Below are 13,408 nucleotides of genomic sequence, written 5' to 3' on the forward strand. Positions count from 1 at the left end.
GCTAGTTTCGTTTTATTTTTACGAAAGCATAGTTTAATGGTAAATATAACATGTTACAGCTTAAATTTATTTCCTAACCCCTTTTAGCGCTCACAATAATCAATTAATAATAAACTGATTCATATGTCATCATTTCCTAGCTTAACAAAACGGAGAGAAATAATTAAAGGAAACTTTTACAAAACGTGTAATCCCTAGACACGCGTTTACTATTAAACTCAGTGAACCGTAGGCAAACCACGTGACTATCAACTAGCGATCACGCCATGTAAAGTACTAAAAATGTTTTGTTTGTTATCATAATACTGGAGCATTGTGCTAGTGTTATTTACACTATCACACAAAATAAGATTTTCGTGTTGTTTCTAAAAGCGCTAAAATTTATAATACATCTGTCCTTGAAATAATCTACAAACCCGAATCTTATAACCGGATTCACTTTCGTAGGCATTTAATCTTTTTTGCGTTGAGTGTCAGCTTACTTAGATGTACATTTATTATAATGTTCTCGTATTCTTTTTAGTGTAAATATATTAGGCCTATTTTACATTTTTTTAAATACGTTGCTGTATTTTTACTAGTGAACCTACAAAATATCACTTTCGTTTTTTTTTACTTTTCGTGAACTGTTTAGTCTGATATTTAAAATCGAGTACTTTTAACGGAAATGACCTATTTTGCTTTAACAAACCGAAACATGATTTTGTGTAATTTATAGTTTCTGTTGATGAACATAAATAACATTTTAACAAAATTTTAAATTTTATCTCCTTACGAGCTAGGGATACTACCATATTTTAACTCACTATTAAAGTTATGTGTTAGCTAAGATCTATGAAATAAACTGCATTTTCTAAAAAATAAACCGTTTCAAGATTTTCAGTATGTTATTTACGTAAAACCTACGCTGAATAAAAGCTACACTAACGGTCGTTAAGGAAATGATAAAATATGATTTTGGTGTCAAATGTCGATTTTTTCCCCACTCCACATATAGACATAAAGAAATTACCGCAACTATCCATTCACCAAAATTAGTTCGTTGTAAATTAAGATTTCATGCTGTTACAATTCCTGAGAACAATCAGCGGGAAGTGACGTCATTTGAATGAAATTTTAATAGATCCCTACCCAGCTAATGGTAAAACAAATAAGTTATAACCAAAATGAAAAAAAATGACCTACATTTTCCTTACATTGTGGTTCTAATGACACTGTTTCATTTAACAGACTAACTTAAAACTTCGTCAACTTTGCGCATTTTCTTCTAATAATAATAATAGAAAACTTACTTGTAAACAACTCAACTTCAAGTCCTACTTATCATAACACCCTAATGACAAAATTGGCAACTTTATTATAAGCATTTCTAGCATTAGTATTAGAGATTCAAAAAAGGACGTTTTATAATATAGGAATTGGACAGCGTAAAACGTTAAAATACTGTTTAAAATTACAAGGTACATTTGAAAAGTTTTAGACAAGTGTTTCCTACTACAAAAGTGGTTGGTCAGTGGATATAGTTAAAAGCTAGGCGTGATATACAAAAAGCAGTGGTTTCTTGACACAAAATACACAAAAAACTACAGAAAAAATCTAGACTCACATATAAAATTTGACACTAGTTTAAAGTTAACAATTTTCATACGTTAACACTTTTAATTTGCTTACTGTAAGGCAACAGTGATAGGACATGCAATATCGTAATGCAAATGTACAATGTAGTTTACATAACATTAGCCCTATAAGTTACAAAAACAAAACACGAGTAGAGGTTTTAGTTTTTTTGCATTTGCATCACATAAACAATGGGACGTTTACTCCAAGTTAAATAGTTTGCACTATGGTTAATACACTAAAACCAACACTTTTTTCCATAATCACAGCTTAATGTTTACTAAAATATCATTTTCACAGTAGTTCTGGACGGACAACAACAAAATCATGGCTTAAAATAAACGTAATACAAAAAAGATAAAATATAATAAAATAGTATACATTTGTACGACAAACATATTATATTTTGGAATTACCAACTTTTATTAAAAATAATATAGAAATAAAAATGCTATCAAAAACTTAGAAAAATAGTTAAATTTAAATTTATACAATAAACATAAAGGTACAGAATATTAATTGCAACTGCTTTAACAAAACAAATAAAATCATTTAAAACAATATTAATACTGATTAGTTTTATAATACACAACAGAAATTAACAATAAAACATATAGTTTTTTTATTCGACAGTGGTGCTGGTAGCTGATATACGGCTGCGAGATTCTAAAATAAATACAATTTTGATTTACAGTTTAAACCATAAAACTGTATCTAAATATTTCTACAATGCCTGTTTTAAGTTTATATTTACAATGAATAAAAAGAGTGAATAGACTCACGATCTGGGGATAAATGTGGAGGGGTGTTTCGTAGTCTTTCACTGCCTGAGGACATAGGACGACGACCTCCAGATGGAGGTCGAACCCCCATTCTTGCTGAACTAGGTCTTGGAGAAATCCCTGGCTGTGGTTGTGGTCCAGCAGAGCCATAGGACACATCTTTGCGCACCTGAAATAATTGTTTTTTGATATTATTTAATAACTTTTACACAAGTTGCATATTTAACAGAATTTAGTAATATAAATTTTTTTAAACACACAATTTAAAAAAAATGTAATTTTAGAGGACATTAAAAAAAGTATTAATCGATGTATTTAAATAGCATGTAACAAGTATTCAAGTAAGTTTGAAAACCAGTTAATTTTAAATGTCAAAATAGAACTTGGAATATTAAAGAAAAATATTGCAACATTAAAAATGTTTTGTTTTAATCAAACCTGAACAGGCATTGGAATGTTAGGTAGTCTTCCCTTGTAAATATGACCATCATGACCTTGTAGTTCGACCTCTTCTCGTGCTTCATCAAGCACAGCTTCCTCTTCTTGCCACAACTCACTAATTTAATAAAGAACATAAATATTAACTTTAAAGAAATGTACGCATTTCAAACAAAAATTTTAAAATAATATTTCTGACAATCCTTACTACACTTTTTTTTTTTAATTATAGTTTTTTAATTATATATGATTTAAAATCTTAGATTTCGAAATATATTGTTATATTGTCAATGTATTTATTTTTTTCTTACTAGTCCTAATTTTGAAAAAAGATAACTTTTGTTCCTTAAAATTCAATTACAACTTTAAGTGAATAATTATATAGATAAAATGTGAAAGTATGAGGGGTTTTGTATTTTAATTACAACATTTTAACTTAAACTCCTAACTTACCTAAGGTGAGTCAACCTTGTGTATCTCCTGTGAGGATAAGTTAAAGTATAATTCCCACCACAAGCTCGACCTGATGGCATAACTGAGTCTATCTCTCCCTCTTCCCTATAAATATCATTTACATTTAAAACATATTTAGCATTATAAATTTAAAATTAGTTTTCACCAATTTTAAAATAACATTACTTATATGTAAATAGACACATTTTAAACAACTAAAGTACACATTTAAAGGTCTGCTTTTATAAACATTTCAAATTATGATATAGATAAAAGGTATAATTGATTGCATACATGCACTAACGTGAATAATGATGTAAGTGCTGCAAAACAGGCAAACTCAAGTCTCAAAAATTTAACAATATAAAAGCATAGAAATAATTTAAATTTTATGGGCAGGCATTGGCAATTAAAAATGTAAGAAACATGCTGCATAGCAAGTTTTGCATTCAAATGACAATTTTCTTTAAATCAATTTTTCCTTATTGCATCAATTAAGATTAAAAAAAAAATTCAATTGTGAAAAATGGTTTTGTGAATTTACCTGTATTCTCTTAACAATTTATAATATGGTATAGCAGGCAGTTTGCGAGGCTGTAACAATCTGTTACACAATATAATAAATTGTGTTATGAGACAATTGCTTCGACTGTATTTGATTTATAATTGGAAAATTATTTTGTTTAAGTGGACGTCTTTTAATAATTTGCATGATAAAAGTGTGTAAAAAAACTTTGCTAAAAAAAATAATTATTTGACAAGGGTTTATATGATTTGGTTAAACTGTGTGAACCAAAAATTATTTTTAGCCTGCTTTATAGGTATTGAGAAAACTTAATGGGTTAAAATTAGCTATAGCTATAAAAGGTAAAAAGCATTTAAATCCTGTTGAATTTTCCTTTATTTCTAAACTTCCTAACTTGAAAAAATTAAGACATGTTTTATGTATAACAAAAAAACAACGAAAGGGCATAAACTTTTCCTTGTTTACAGTGTTGGACATTTCATTTACTAAACCCACATCTTATTTCTAGTACTAAACACTTTTCTACTTTTACCCTTATTACTTTTGTATAACCCACTAACTAGTACTTTAACTACTAATTGTAACAATAACTAAATAAGCACCCGGTATAGCCCTGGTAATGGGTATGGGGTGGATAGTGGGTACGGAAAGCTAACTCATCCAACTTTCGTAATCTTGCCATTTCTCTTTCCTCTAAAGCTGCTTTAAAATTAGCTGCATTTTTTCCTGATGCCATTCTATTTCAATAGTGTAAAAAATAAAAAAATTATTTTTAATTGAATAAATTTCTAATCCCTTAAATTTTTTGCTAAAACTAAATAAGGTTACACTCTGCTGTATAAACAAAAATAACAATAATATAAAAAATGAGAATATCATACTAATAAAAAAATATATCAATGCATTTAAGTAAGACAGTATAAAAATGAAAAATTGCTTTTTAAACTGTGGCAATTTCTACTTACCCTCTGGCCTGTTGCCTTATTTGATCAAGTTCAAAGGAAGTATAAGGTCGAACTGACTTGGTAGCTGGTAGTCCAGCAGTAGCTGGGATGGAGGGAATTGGCCTGCAAAGAATTTTTATAAATAAACTTGGTTATATTTTAAACCAAGTTTCATTTAAAACAAAGTTTCAAACAAAACAAAAAACCCATAATTATCCTAAAAATAAAACGCAAATGTGATAAAGATTTTATAATCAACATCTAAAGATATTATATATTTTTGATAATTTCTTTATAATTTGAACACACATGGGCAATTTTGAACACTGGCTAGCACAGAAACTATCCAGTGATTAGGCTTCAGCGCTGGTTTTAACAAAAAAAGGTTAAAACATGATACAGAAATATTCAATAATTACCCAGCAGGACCCATATCTACAGGTCTATCACATGAGATGCAGTGATAACTCTGCAGTAGTTGTTTGCGAAAGCCGGCTGCATCATCTCCCTCTGGAAATCCTTCCTTTTGCGGTGTTTGCTCCAACATTTTTCTCATCGCCTTCAATCTTAATTTTAATTTTAGAAAAGTTAAATCACCTACAAATATATTGTGATAAAAGAAAATTGATTTTAACTTATTTATAGAATCAAAAAAATATTAAAAAATTACCATCTATACCGGATATAATATACCACTGTACTAATATGCAGTTATAGTTAGTTAACATAAAAATGTAATTTAAAATATTTTAACATAAAAATGTAATTTAAAAATAACACCTTGCTGGAATAATAGGATATTTGATATTAAAATTTTGTTTGTACTAAATTTATACATGTTAATTGAACGAAGTATGTAACCTGTTTTCTAAGTGCTGCTTCAATGATTCCAATTCCATTCTATCAAGTTTCCCATCAACTTCAGAAGACAATTCCTTAATTCCTTTCTGCCACTCATTTTCCTGTAATTAAAAATTAGTCCAGGTTTACTAATGTTTAGGCTATTTAAGAAGGTAAACTCTTGTGAAATATATTTTAAACACATAATTAAATTAACCCATAATTACAACAATTTTAAATTTATAAGGGTTTGATCAAAATGTTGCAAACAAAGAAAAAGTTAACAGTTATATTTAAGGGTTAAGAAAATATTTAATTTTTAATAATTTAATTTAATAAAGTATTGGGAAAAAATAATCACTTTTTATAATAATCATTTAATAACAGATTTGTTCACACATTTAAATCTAATTAAATTAAAGTGTGTAAGGAAAATTGTCAAAATACATTAAAAATTGTAAATGCCATTTACAAAAACATGTCTACATTTTTGTTGTCAATAGATACCAAAGCTTGTAAAAGCAACCCACTCCCTAATCTAATTCTAAATAAATAAGCAGGCAATTAACTTAAGTTTTTTATTTGCTTAACCTCACATAGCATGTATCCAACATAATTCAAGAGGTTTAACTTAATACCTCCCAAAACTCTTAATATTGTACTTAATATAATAATAAAGCATGTTTTAAAATTAAATAGAGTTAGCTGGTAGTAGAGAGAAATAAAAAAAAGGTTTCCACATATTTGAGTAAAGATTTAAAATTACCAGCTTGAATATATTAAAAATGTTATGTAGGAATGCCATGTTAAGTGTCAAAAAACTTTTCATAAAAAATTTTGATTAATTTTACAACCTGTCAATTTTTAATATTTTTAATTTAATTTTGAATTTACCTGCCCCAATATCTTTTCAAGCAAATTGTCCAAGTTTTTAGTTATTTCGTTAGTGGTTTGATCGAAATCAGTTCGATTAACTTTGGAAGTTAAAACACGCTTATCTGCTTTCTAAAATAAAAGTGTATTTTATTAACGACACTTTGTACCATAAATAAAATTAGTTGAACAAATGTAATTTATATTTGTTTTAAAATTTTTTTAAAAGTTAGAAATTTTAGTTATTTTTTAATAAAAACCTAATATAATACAGTAAATCAATATATTTTTGACAGGGTTAAGTTTATAAGATAAAAAACATAAGTTTATTTAAAGAAATGCAAAAGATATTTACCACATCGATTTCTTTTCTTACATTTTCCTTGTCAGCCTTTTCATTATCCAACTTTTCCACAAATCCATACAAAGCCTAAAAAATTTTTAAATATTTTTTTAATAAGCCCTAAATTACAAAATTTAATGAAACTATTCAAAAATTTATACAATAAACAAATGGATACAAAAATTAAAAAATAAAAGTTAATATTTCTAAGCAACCTATAGACTCTCAAAACTACATACATTAAATACAAGAAACTCTTAAAAATTAACTTACATCAATATGTTTTTGTTTGTTAGTGTGCTCATCTATTGCCATGTTCACCAAACGACCAAGTTTTTCCATTTCAGCTTGGAGATTAAGCAAAGCATTTTGAATATTTGTAATAGTTGTGGCTTCCTGTACAAAGAACACACAATTGAACTTTTTTCAACATATTTAAAAATAAAAACTTTACAAAAAATTTTTATTTTTATAAGCCAAGGTGAAGTATGTCTGATAATACTTCTTAATTTTAATCTTTCAATAATTCTCTGCACCTTTTTCCTTAACAAACTTCTCTTCGGAGTAGAATCCCTAGCTGGTGGGGCATGCAACTCATGATTTGCATCCTCAAATATACCTTCCACATTATATAATCCTGATAAACTAACTGTTTCACCTAGTGCCTGTTGTGTAGTACGCAGTTGATCTGTCTGCTGAGCAATTTCGTTCACCCTTGCTAAAACATCTTCAATTCCACTTTTTATGTTTTGGTTTGATGTGCCTAACTCTTCATCACTTATCTGTAGTTGCCTAGCAATTTCGTATTAATTCAACACAATGCAATCTTTTTTGCTGTTGCATACTTGCTTTTAATAGCGTAGTAATAACTAACAGGACTTTTATTTTTATACACTTACCTGGCTGTAAATTTGAATACTGTTCTATATACGAAAACTTTACTAAATACTAAAGAGTTCATTACTTAAAATAGCCATAATACAAAATGTAACAAAAAATACTTGACATGGCTGCTCATTTTCTGAGTAAGTCTCTGTAAGGAAAGCTCCATCTTCCTGAGATCGATAGATCCAGAGGCTCCTCCAGCTGACTCATATCCAGAACTGTCTCCCTCGTTAGACATTTGTATTTTTATGGCAAGCATACTGTCTATACTTTCCTGCTGGGATTTGATTGTATTGCTCATCTAAATAACATGCTGACTGTTAAATACGATTTTTTCTTGTCTAACCTAAACTTTTTTAAAATAGTATACCAAAATTCCGATCAATTTTTTATAATTTTTTGATTACTAACATATTCTTGTTACTTTAAACTAAATTTTTTTAACGTTTTTGAACTAAAAAATTTTCATGTGTATATTCATTTGTTTAATAAATAAAAACTACTAGTCTCTTAGCTTACAGTAGACTTACTTAAAATTAAAATTATGGTGAATAAAAATGCATATAATGGTAAACAAATTTAATTTAATTAAAAATCAATAAAATACCCCTTCTCTTTCCCGCTCTAGTGCATTAATTTGATCTCTGAGTTTTTCTAGTTGATCAAGTAGATCGTCTGGAATGGCACCCCTTCCTTAAAAATTATTTAAATTCGATTTTTAAGATTTAAATCTTCAAAAACGTTTGTATTTCTTATTTTCGAAAATTTTAATCATTTTGATTTACATTAACAAGACCTTTAATAAAATTTATTTATATTTTGACAAAATAATTCAAATTGAAAATGAAAATACCTTGAATGCCATCTAAGTCTGACTTATCTGCTTTGTTCGGCAATATTTCCTAAAACAGTAAAGATTTTATTGAAAAAATAAAAAGTAAATTATTTCCTAGCATGAAAAATTTTTTTTAAATCTTTTACTTAGTATTTTTACAAAAAAAACGTGTATACAATTAAATTGTTTTTACTATACCTCAACCATGACAACTCTGTCATCAAGTTTTTCATGACGATCACTCAATGCTCCTATTCTTTCTAACATTTCAGTTGCCTATAAAACATAATTAATAAAAGGGATTAATAGGCCAAATAGAAATATGGAAATACATTAAAATTAGAAAAAAAATGAACAAAACTTTCTGCAGCTGTCATAGAAACAGAGACAATAAATTTAATTTTTAGAATACACCCATAATTTTTAGAATACACCCATTTAAATAAGATTCTTCTAATGTGTTGAAGGATAATTCATGATTCTGTATCCACATAAATTTACTGACATCGATAAAGAATATTTAAACATTTTCTTAACCTCTAACATTAAAATTAATTTCAAACCTGTGGAAATCTCTCCTTGGCAGAACTCAAACTTGAACTTTGGGGTCGGGAAATTACTAGACTTTCAGGAACAACCTCCTCTTCTTCCATGTCCGGAACAACTGAATCCTAAAAATAAAACAATTTCTTTTGGCCAATATAAAAAAAATATGATCTGCAAATTAAGATGTTTTGGAAAAAAAAATTACAGGTTTTTCCAAATTCTTTTCCACTTTTTCGCGGAGTTCTTCCATTTTATTCATGTGTTGACTTAAGGCCTCCTCGAGCACAGGCCAAGTAATGTAAGTTTCAAACTCACTTGCATCAGGATATTGATCCAGCTTGGCTGCAAATGCATCCTAAAAAAAAGTTTTCCCAACTTATGGCACCATTTTTCTAGGTTTATTAAGTTCCTTTTATTAGAAAAGCTATTGTTTTTTGAGTAAAATTTTACTCTATGACATACGGGTACTGCTTTATATTAATACCATCTATTAGCCTTAATTTTGGAATTACTAATCCTTTTTTTTTTAAAAAGTAAATACAAAAAATAAAAACAACAATCCAAAAAACCTAACTTTCTACATTATCTCAATGGACATAATTCAAGCCCTTGAACCCCAAAAATATAAAAAATTTAAAAAAATAAAAACAATTGCTTTTTAACAAACAAATTGTTGTGCTTAAATATGAGTTTTTACAATTAAAATAGAAAAAAGTGGTTTATGATTACCGATTGTTTCTGTAAATCTTTGATTCGTTTGTCATAAGATTCCAAAGCATCCAAGCGAGAATTAATTCCACTAAGATCACCAGACTGAAACATAATAAAGTAATAAATTTAAAAATCAAAGAGTAAAAAGAAAACAAAAACGTTGCTAAAAAAAATCAATAAAGTTTTTTAAAGTTAGACAATTTGAAAATACTTTTAAAAAAAGAATAATATTAACGGTTAATCGACACGAAACATTTTGGCATTTTGATTTTAACCAGCTAAATAGATTAAATCTTAAAAAAACTGCAATTTTAAAGGAATAATAAAGAAACTCTTTATCAATATAACAAAATGACATTCAGCTTTATTGATATAACGAAGATTTAGGGCAGAGCCTTAAACCAAGTCCTCAACAAAGGATTTTTTGAAATCCTATTGTTTGGTTTGTTGTTAAACAAGCCCGGCTAATATTTTTAAGTTCAGTCTATTGTGCCTAAACTTTCAATAATATTGGACTGTCTTTATTTAGAAAGATTGTATAGCTAACATAACAGGTATGAGACAGAAACATTTAACATATTACACCACTCAGCTGTCGACACTGTTTAAACATAAAACAAGTGGGTACTGAAATCAAATTGAATTTGTTTTTAAATAAACTTAACAAAAAAAAATCTTACACTTCAAAAATGTTATAATAAAAATATTTATAAAAATAAACAAAACATGTAACAATGCGTGGGTGTATGTCATTTCTATACAGCCTTATTAAAAAAATAAATAACTAAAATTTTTTTATAAAAAATACCACCTAAAACATTATTGTACGTGCCTGTTTTAATTTTTCTTTCATTTTATTCATATCAGACTGCATTTTTTCTTGCGTTGATGTTAAGTCGCCTATCTCCCTCATTAATTCATCAATCAGAGATAATGCCTTAAAGAAAAGTTTATAATTTATACAAATCACATTTAATTTAGTTTAATATTTAAGACAAATAAGGTAATGAGACGTGAGAACCGTAAGGTAAGAAAAATATATTAATTATTGCAAATATAAATTTTTATATTAATAACCTATTATTAAATATAGAGTGAATATATAGTTAGGATAATAAAGAGGACAAGAGTACTTTAATATATTTAATAAAAGAACAACATAAGTAGTTAAAATTTGGCAAATACCAAAAGGCATTAAGGTAAACAGTTCATTTAAAGACTGTAAACTACATTTATAAGTTAATTTCATAACAATACCTCCATTTTTGATTGTCTATAAAATTGAGCAATAAACATACAATAAATATAAACAAACTGACCTTTGACACACCATCTTCGTTACTGGAAACTTTTTTCTGTAGTTGCATATGTTGCCACACATCAGATGCTGGACTTAAAGCTGTGCCAGATCTAATTAAAATATACATATTTTTGATATTTTGAAATAACATAGCTTAAATAAAATAAGTATTTCAAGAATACGAAAAGTTAGTAATGGTAATTATATGGTTTGTTTGTATAGCTATTGCTATTTTAACATGCCTATATTGCCTAATTGTAGTTGTTTAATCAAAGCTTGTATAAATAAACTTGTCACAAAAGTTAAAACATTGGTTTTTATGTTAAACTAATCTAATTTTACATTTTTCATGCCTTGTTTAGTGTCTACCAGCGACTTTTTTTATATGTATTACACAACAATATTAGATAAGTTTGTTTATACATTGTATATATATACAAATAAATGCCAAAAATATTACAAAAGTTAATCAAAATTTAAAAGGAAGTTTACTTGGCTTTCTCAAGGAGATCTTTGTTTGAGGGAAGAGCATTTAAAACCTCAAGTTGAGTTTCCAAGTCAGAAAGTTTTTTGTCAAGAATTTCAACAGAGCGTGATTGTCTAGCTTCAACAACCGGAATTTGATCTGTAGCAGATCATTTGTCAATTTAAAAATTAGACAGGAAATTATACAAAAATTAACAAAAAAAACAATCTTAAAATAACAGTACTTAAATAAAAAATTGGTCGTAACAATTGATAACAGAATAATAAAATTTTTAAAACAGTCAATAAATAAACCGTTTGAATTTCTTAGCACACTTTTTGTACGATAATAAAAAAATTTTTGTTTTTTTATTGAGTTTTATTTCTAACTTATACCGCATTTGTAAAACCCACACATTTGTATAAGTATTTATTTTTGGTGGTGTAAGTAAAAAATTTAATACTAAAATATAATCTGAAAATGTTAATATTAATATGATAAGCCTAATGCCCAAGTGAGTAAACAGAACAGAACATCAGACCAAAAAAAATTAGGGGGGGTATCATAAAACTGAGACTGCCTCATAAAATTACCATAACAATGATGCTGCAAAATTGGCTTCTTATTTTAAAAATTAATTAAAATGGACAATTTATTAAAAAACTATTTTGAAAAAATATATTTTTTTTTAAATATTTTTGTATGAATTAGTTTATATTAAAGAAATTGATTTTTTAACTACCTGTACTAACTTCTGTAACAACATTCTGTAGATTTAGACGCTTTAAAATTGAACCGAGAAGAGTGTGCAAAATATTAAAATTAACAGCTCCAATCTAAAATTAAATGTTATAAAAAAACTTTCTATAAGTAAAAAATACAATACCAAAAAAATAAATTATCTCATAACAAATTATTATGCCCATAGGCAATTAATTGGCAAAAAAATGCTATAGCAACTTAAATTATAAGTTAAACTACCTCAGGTGTTCCTAATGACAAATCAAGAAGCTCTGTTAATGTCTTTTCAGTTTGATCATTTAACCCAGACGACAATTCTATGTTGGATACTGAAGTTGACATCTGAAAAAATTTATATAATTTTTAAGATTTACTAAAACATAACATTTTTTTGGTTTGTCACTAAAAAAAACATATAAAATCTGTATTCACACAACCTAAACATTTAAAATGCATTATTATACCCATTACCAATTTAACCAAGAGTTAATATACATTTTAAAGATTAAACATGCAGTAAATTTTGCAAAACTACTCTGCATGGCAGTGTAAAAAGGTGTATAAAAAGGGTATTAAAGGCAAGCAAATCTTTTTGCACATTATGCTAATAATATATAGTATATGACTTTATAGACTTTTAGTTTTTATTTTATTATTTACTTTTATTTATTTTTAACTTAAAAATATTTTTAACTTACCCTGACAGCCTGATTGTACTCTGTCTAAGCGTTGTACTTTTTGAGATTATTATAAATTAATTAATTTTATTTCATTTTAGATGATTGGTATTGCTATTGAAATTAAAACAATGTGCTATTATTCTGTAAATCAATAAAACATAAAAGCAATAAATAACATAAGCCGGCCCATTTACGGCCTAACATAGAGTAAAACCAAATAATAAACTGATTTATTACCAGTTAACTACTGAATATACGATGTTATCACCATGCGGGTAAAAATATCAGATAAGAACACGAAAAGGGTCTAACCAATAACATTAAAACTTTTTACAATATTGTAACTAGGCAACATAAAGCAAGCCGAATATTGAATGTGACGTCACAGTTTAACCATAAAGGGACTTTCCGCAAAGTAAAACCAATAC

At 27.3% G+C, this 13,408-nt stretch overlaps 1 protein-coding gene across 1 annotated transcript; it reads right to left on the bottom strand.

Annotated features, from left to right (window-relative positions):
- Positions 1-1,407: 1,407 nt before the first annotated feature.
- Positions 1,408-13,123, bottom strand: LOC145753161 (uncharacterized). Its single transcript, XM_082569557.1, has 22 exons — positions 12,999-13,123; positions 12,541-12,642; positions 12,302-12,395; positions 11,586-11,718; positions 11,113-11,203; positions 10,626-10,730; positions 9,812-9,895; positions 9,288-9,437; positions 9,100-9,207; positions 8,735-8,812; positions 8,555-8,603; positions 8,309-8,394; positions 7,090-7,212; positions 6,829-6,903; positions 6,495-6,605; positions 5,622-5,722; positions 5,180-5,326; positions 4,782-4,883; positions 3,291-3,395; positions 2,838-2,955; positions 2,400-2,568; positions 1,408-2,283 (listed from the first exon to the last, which is right to left on the bottom strand). Exons 2-22 carry the CDS (start codon positions 12,640-12,642, stop codon positions 2,240-2,242), a joined length of 2,175 nt encoding a protein of 724 aa, XP_082425683.1. The 5' UTR covers positions 12,999-13,123; the 3' UTR covers positions 1,408-2,239.
- Between the last annotated feature and the right edge of the window lie 285 nt (positions 13,124-13,408).

The sequence above is a fragment of the Corella eumyota genome, chromosome 5 (genome assembly GCF_963082875.1).
Source record: "Corella eumyota chromosome 5, kaCorEumy4.1, whole genome shotgun sequence".
Classification (NCBI taxonomy): domain Eukaryota; kingdom Metazoa; phylum Chordata; class Ascidiacea; order Phlebobranchia; family Corellidae; genus Corella; species Corella eumyota.

Coding starts and splice junctions, on each gene's coding strand:
- LOC145753161 (XM_082569557.1), bottom strand. CDS start 12,642: ATGTCAACTTCAGTATCCAACATAGAATTGTCGTCTGGGTTAAATGAT. Junction 8,395..8,554: donor AGACTTAGATGGCATTCAAG/GTATTTTCATTT, acceptor ATAATTTTTAAG/GAAGGGGTGCCATTCCAGAC. Junction 5,327..5,621: donor AAGCAGCACTTAGAAAACAG/GTTACATACTTC, acceptor ATTAAAATTAAG/ATTGAAGGCGATGAGAAAAA.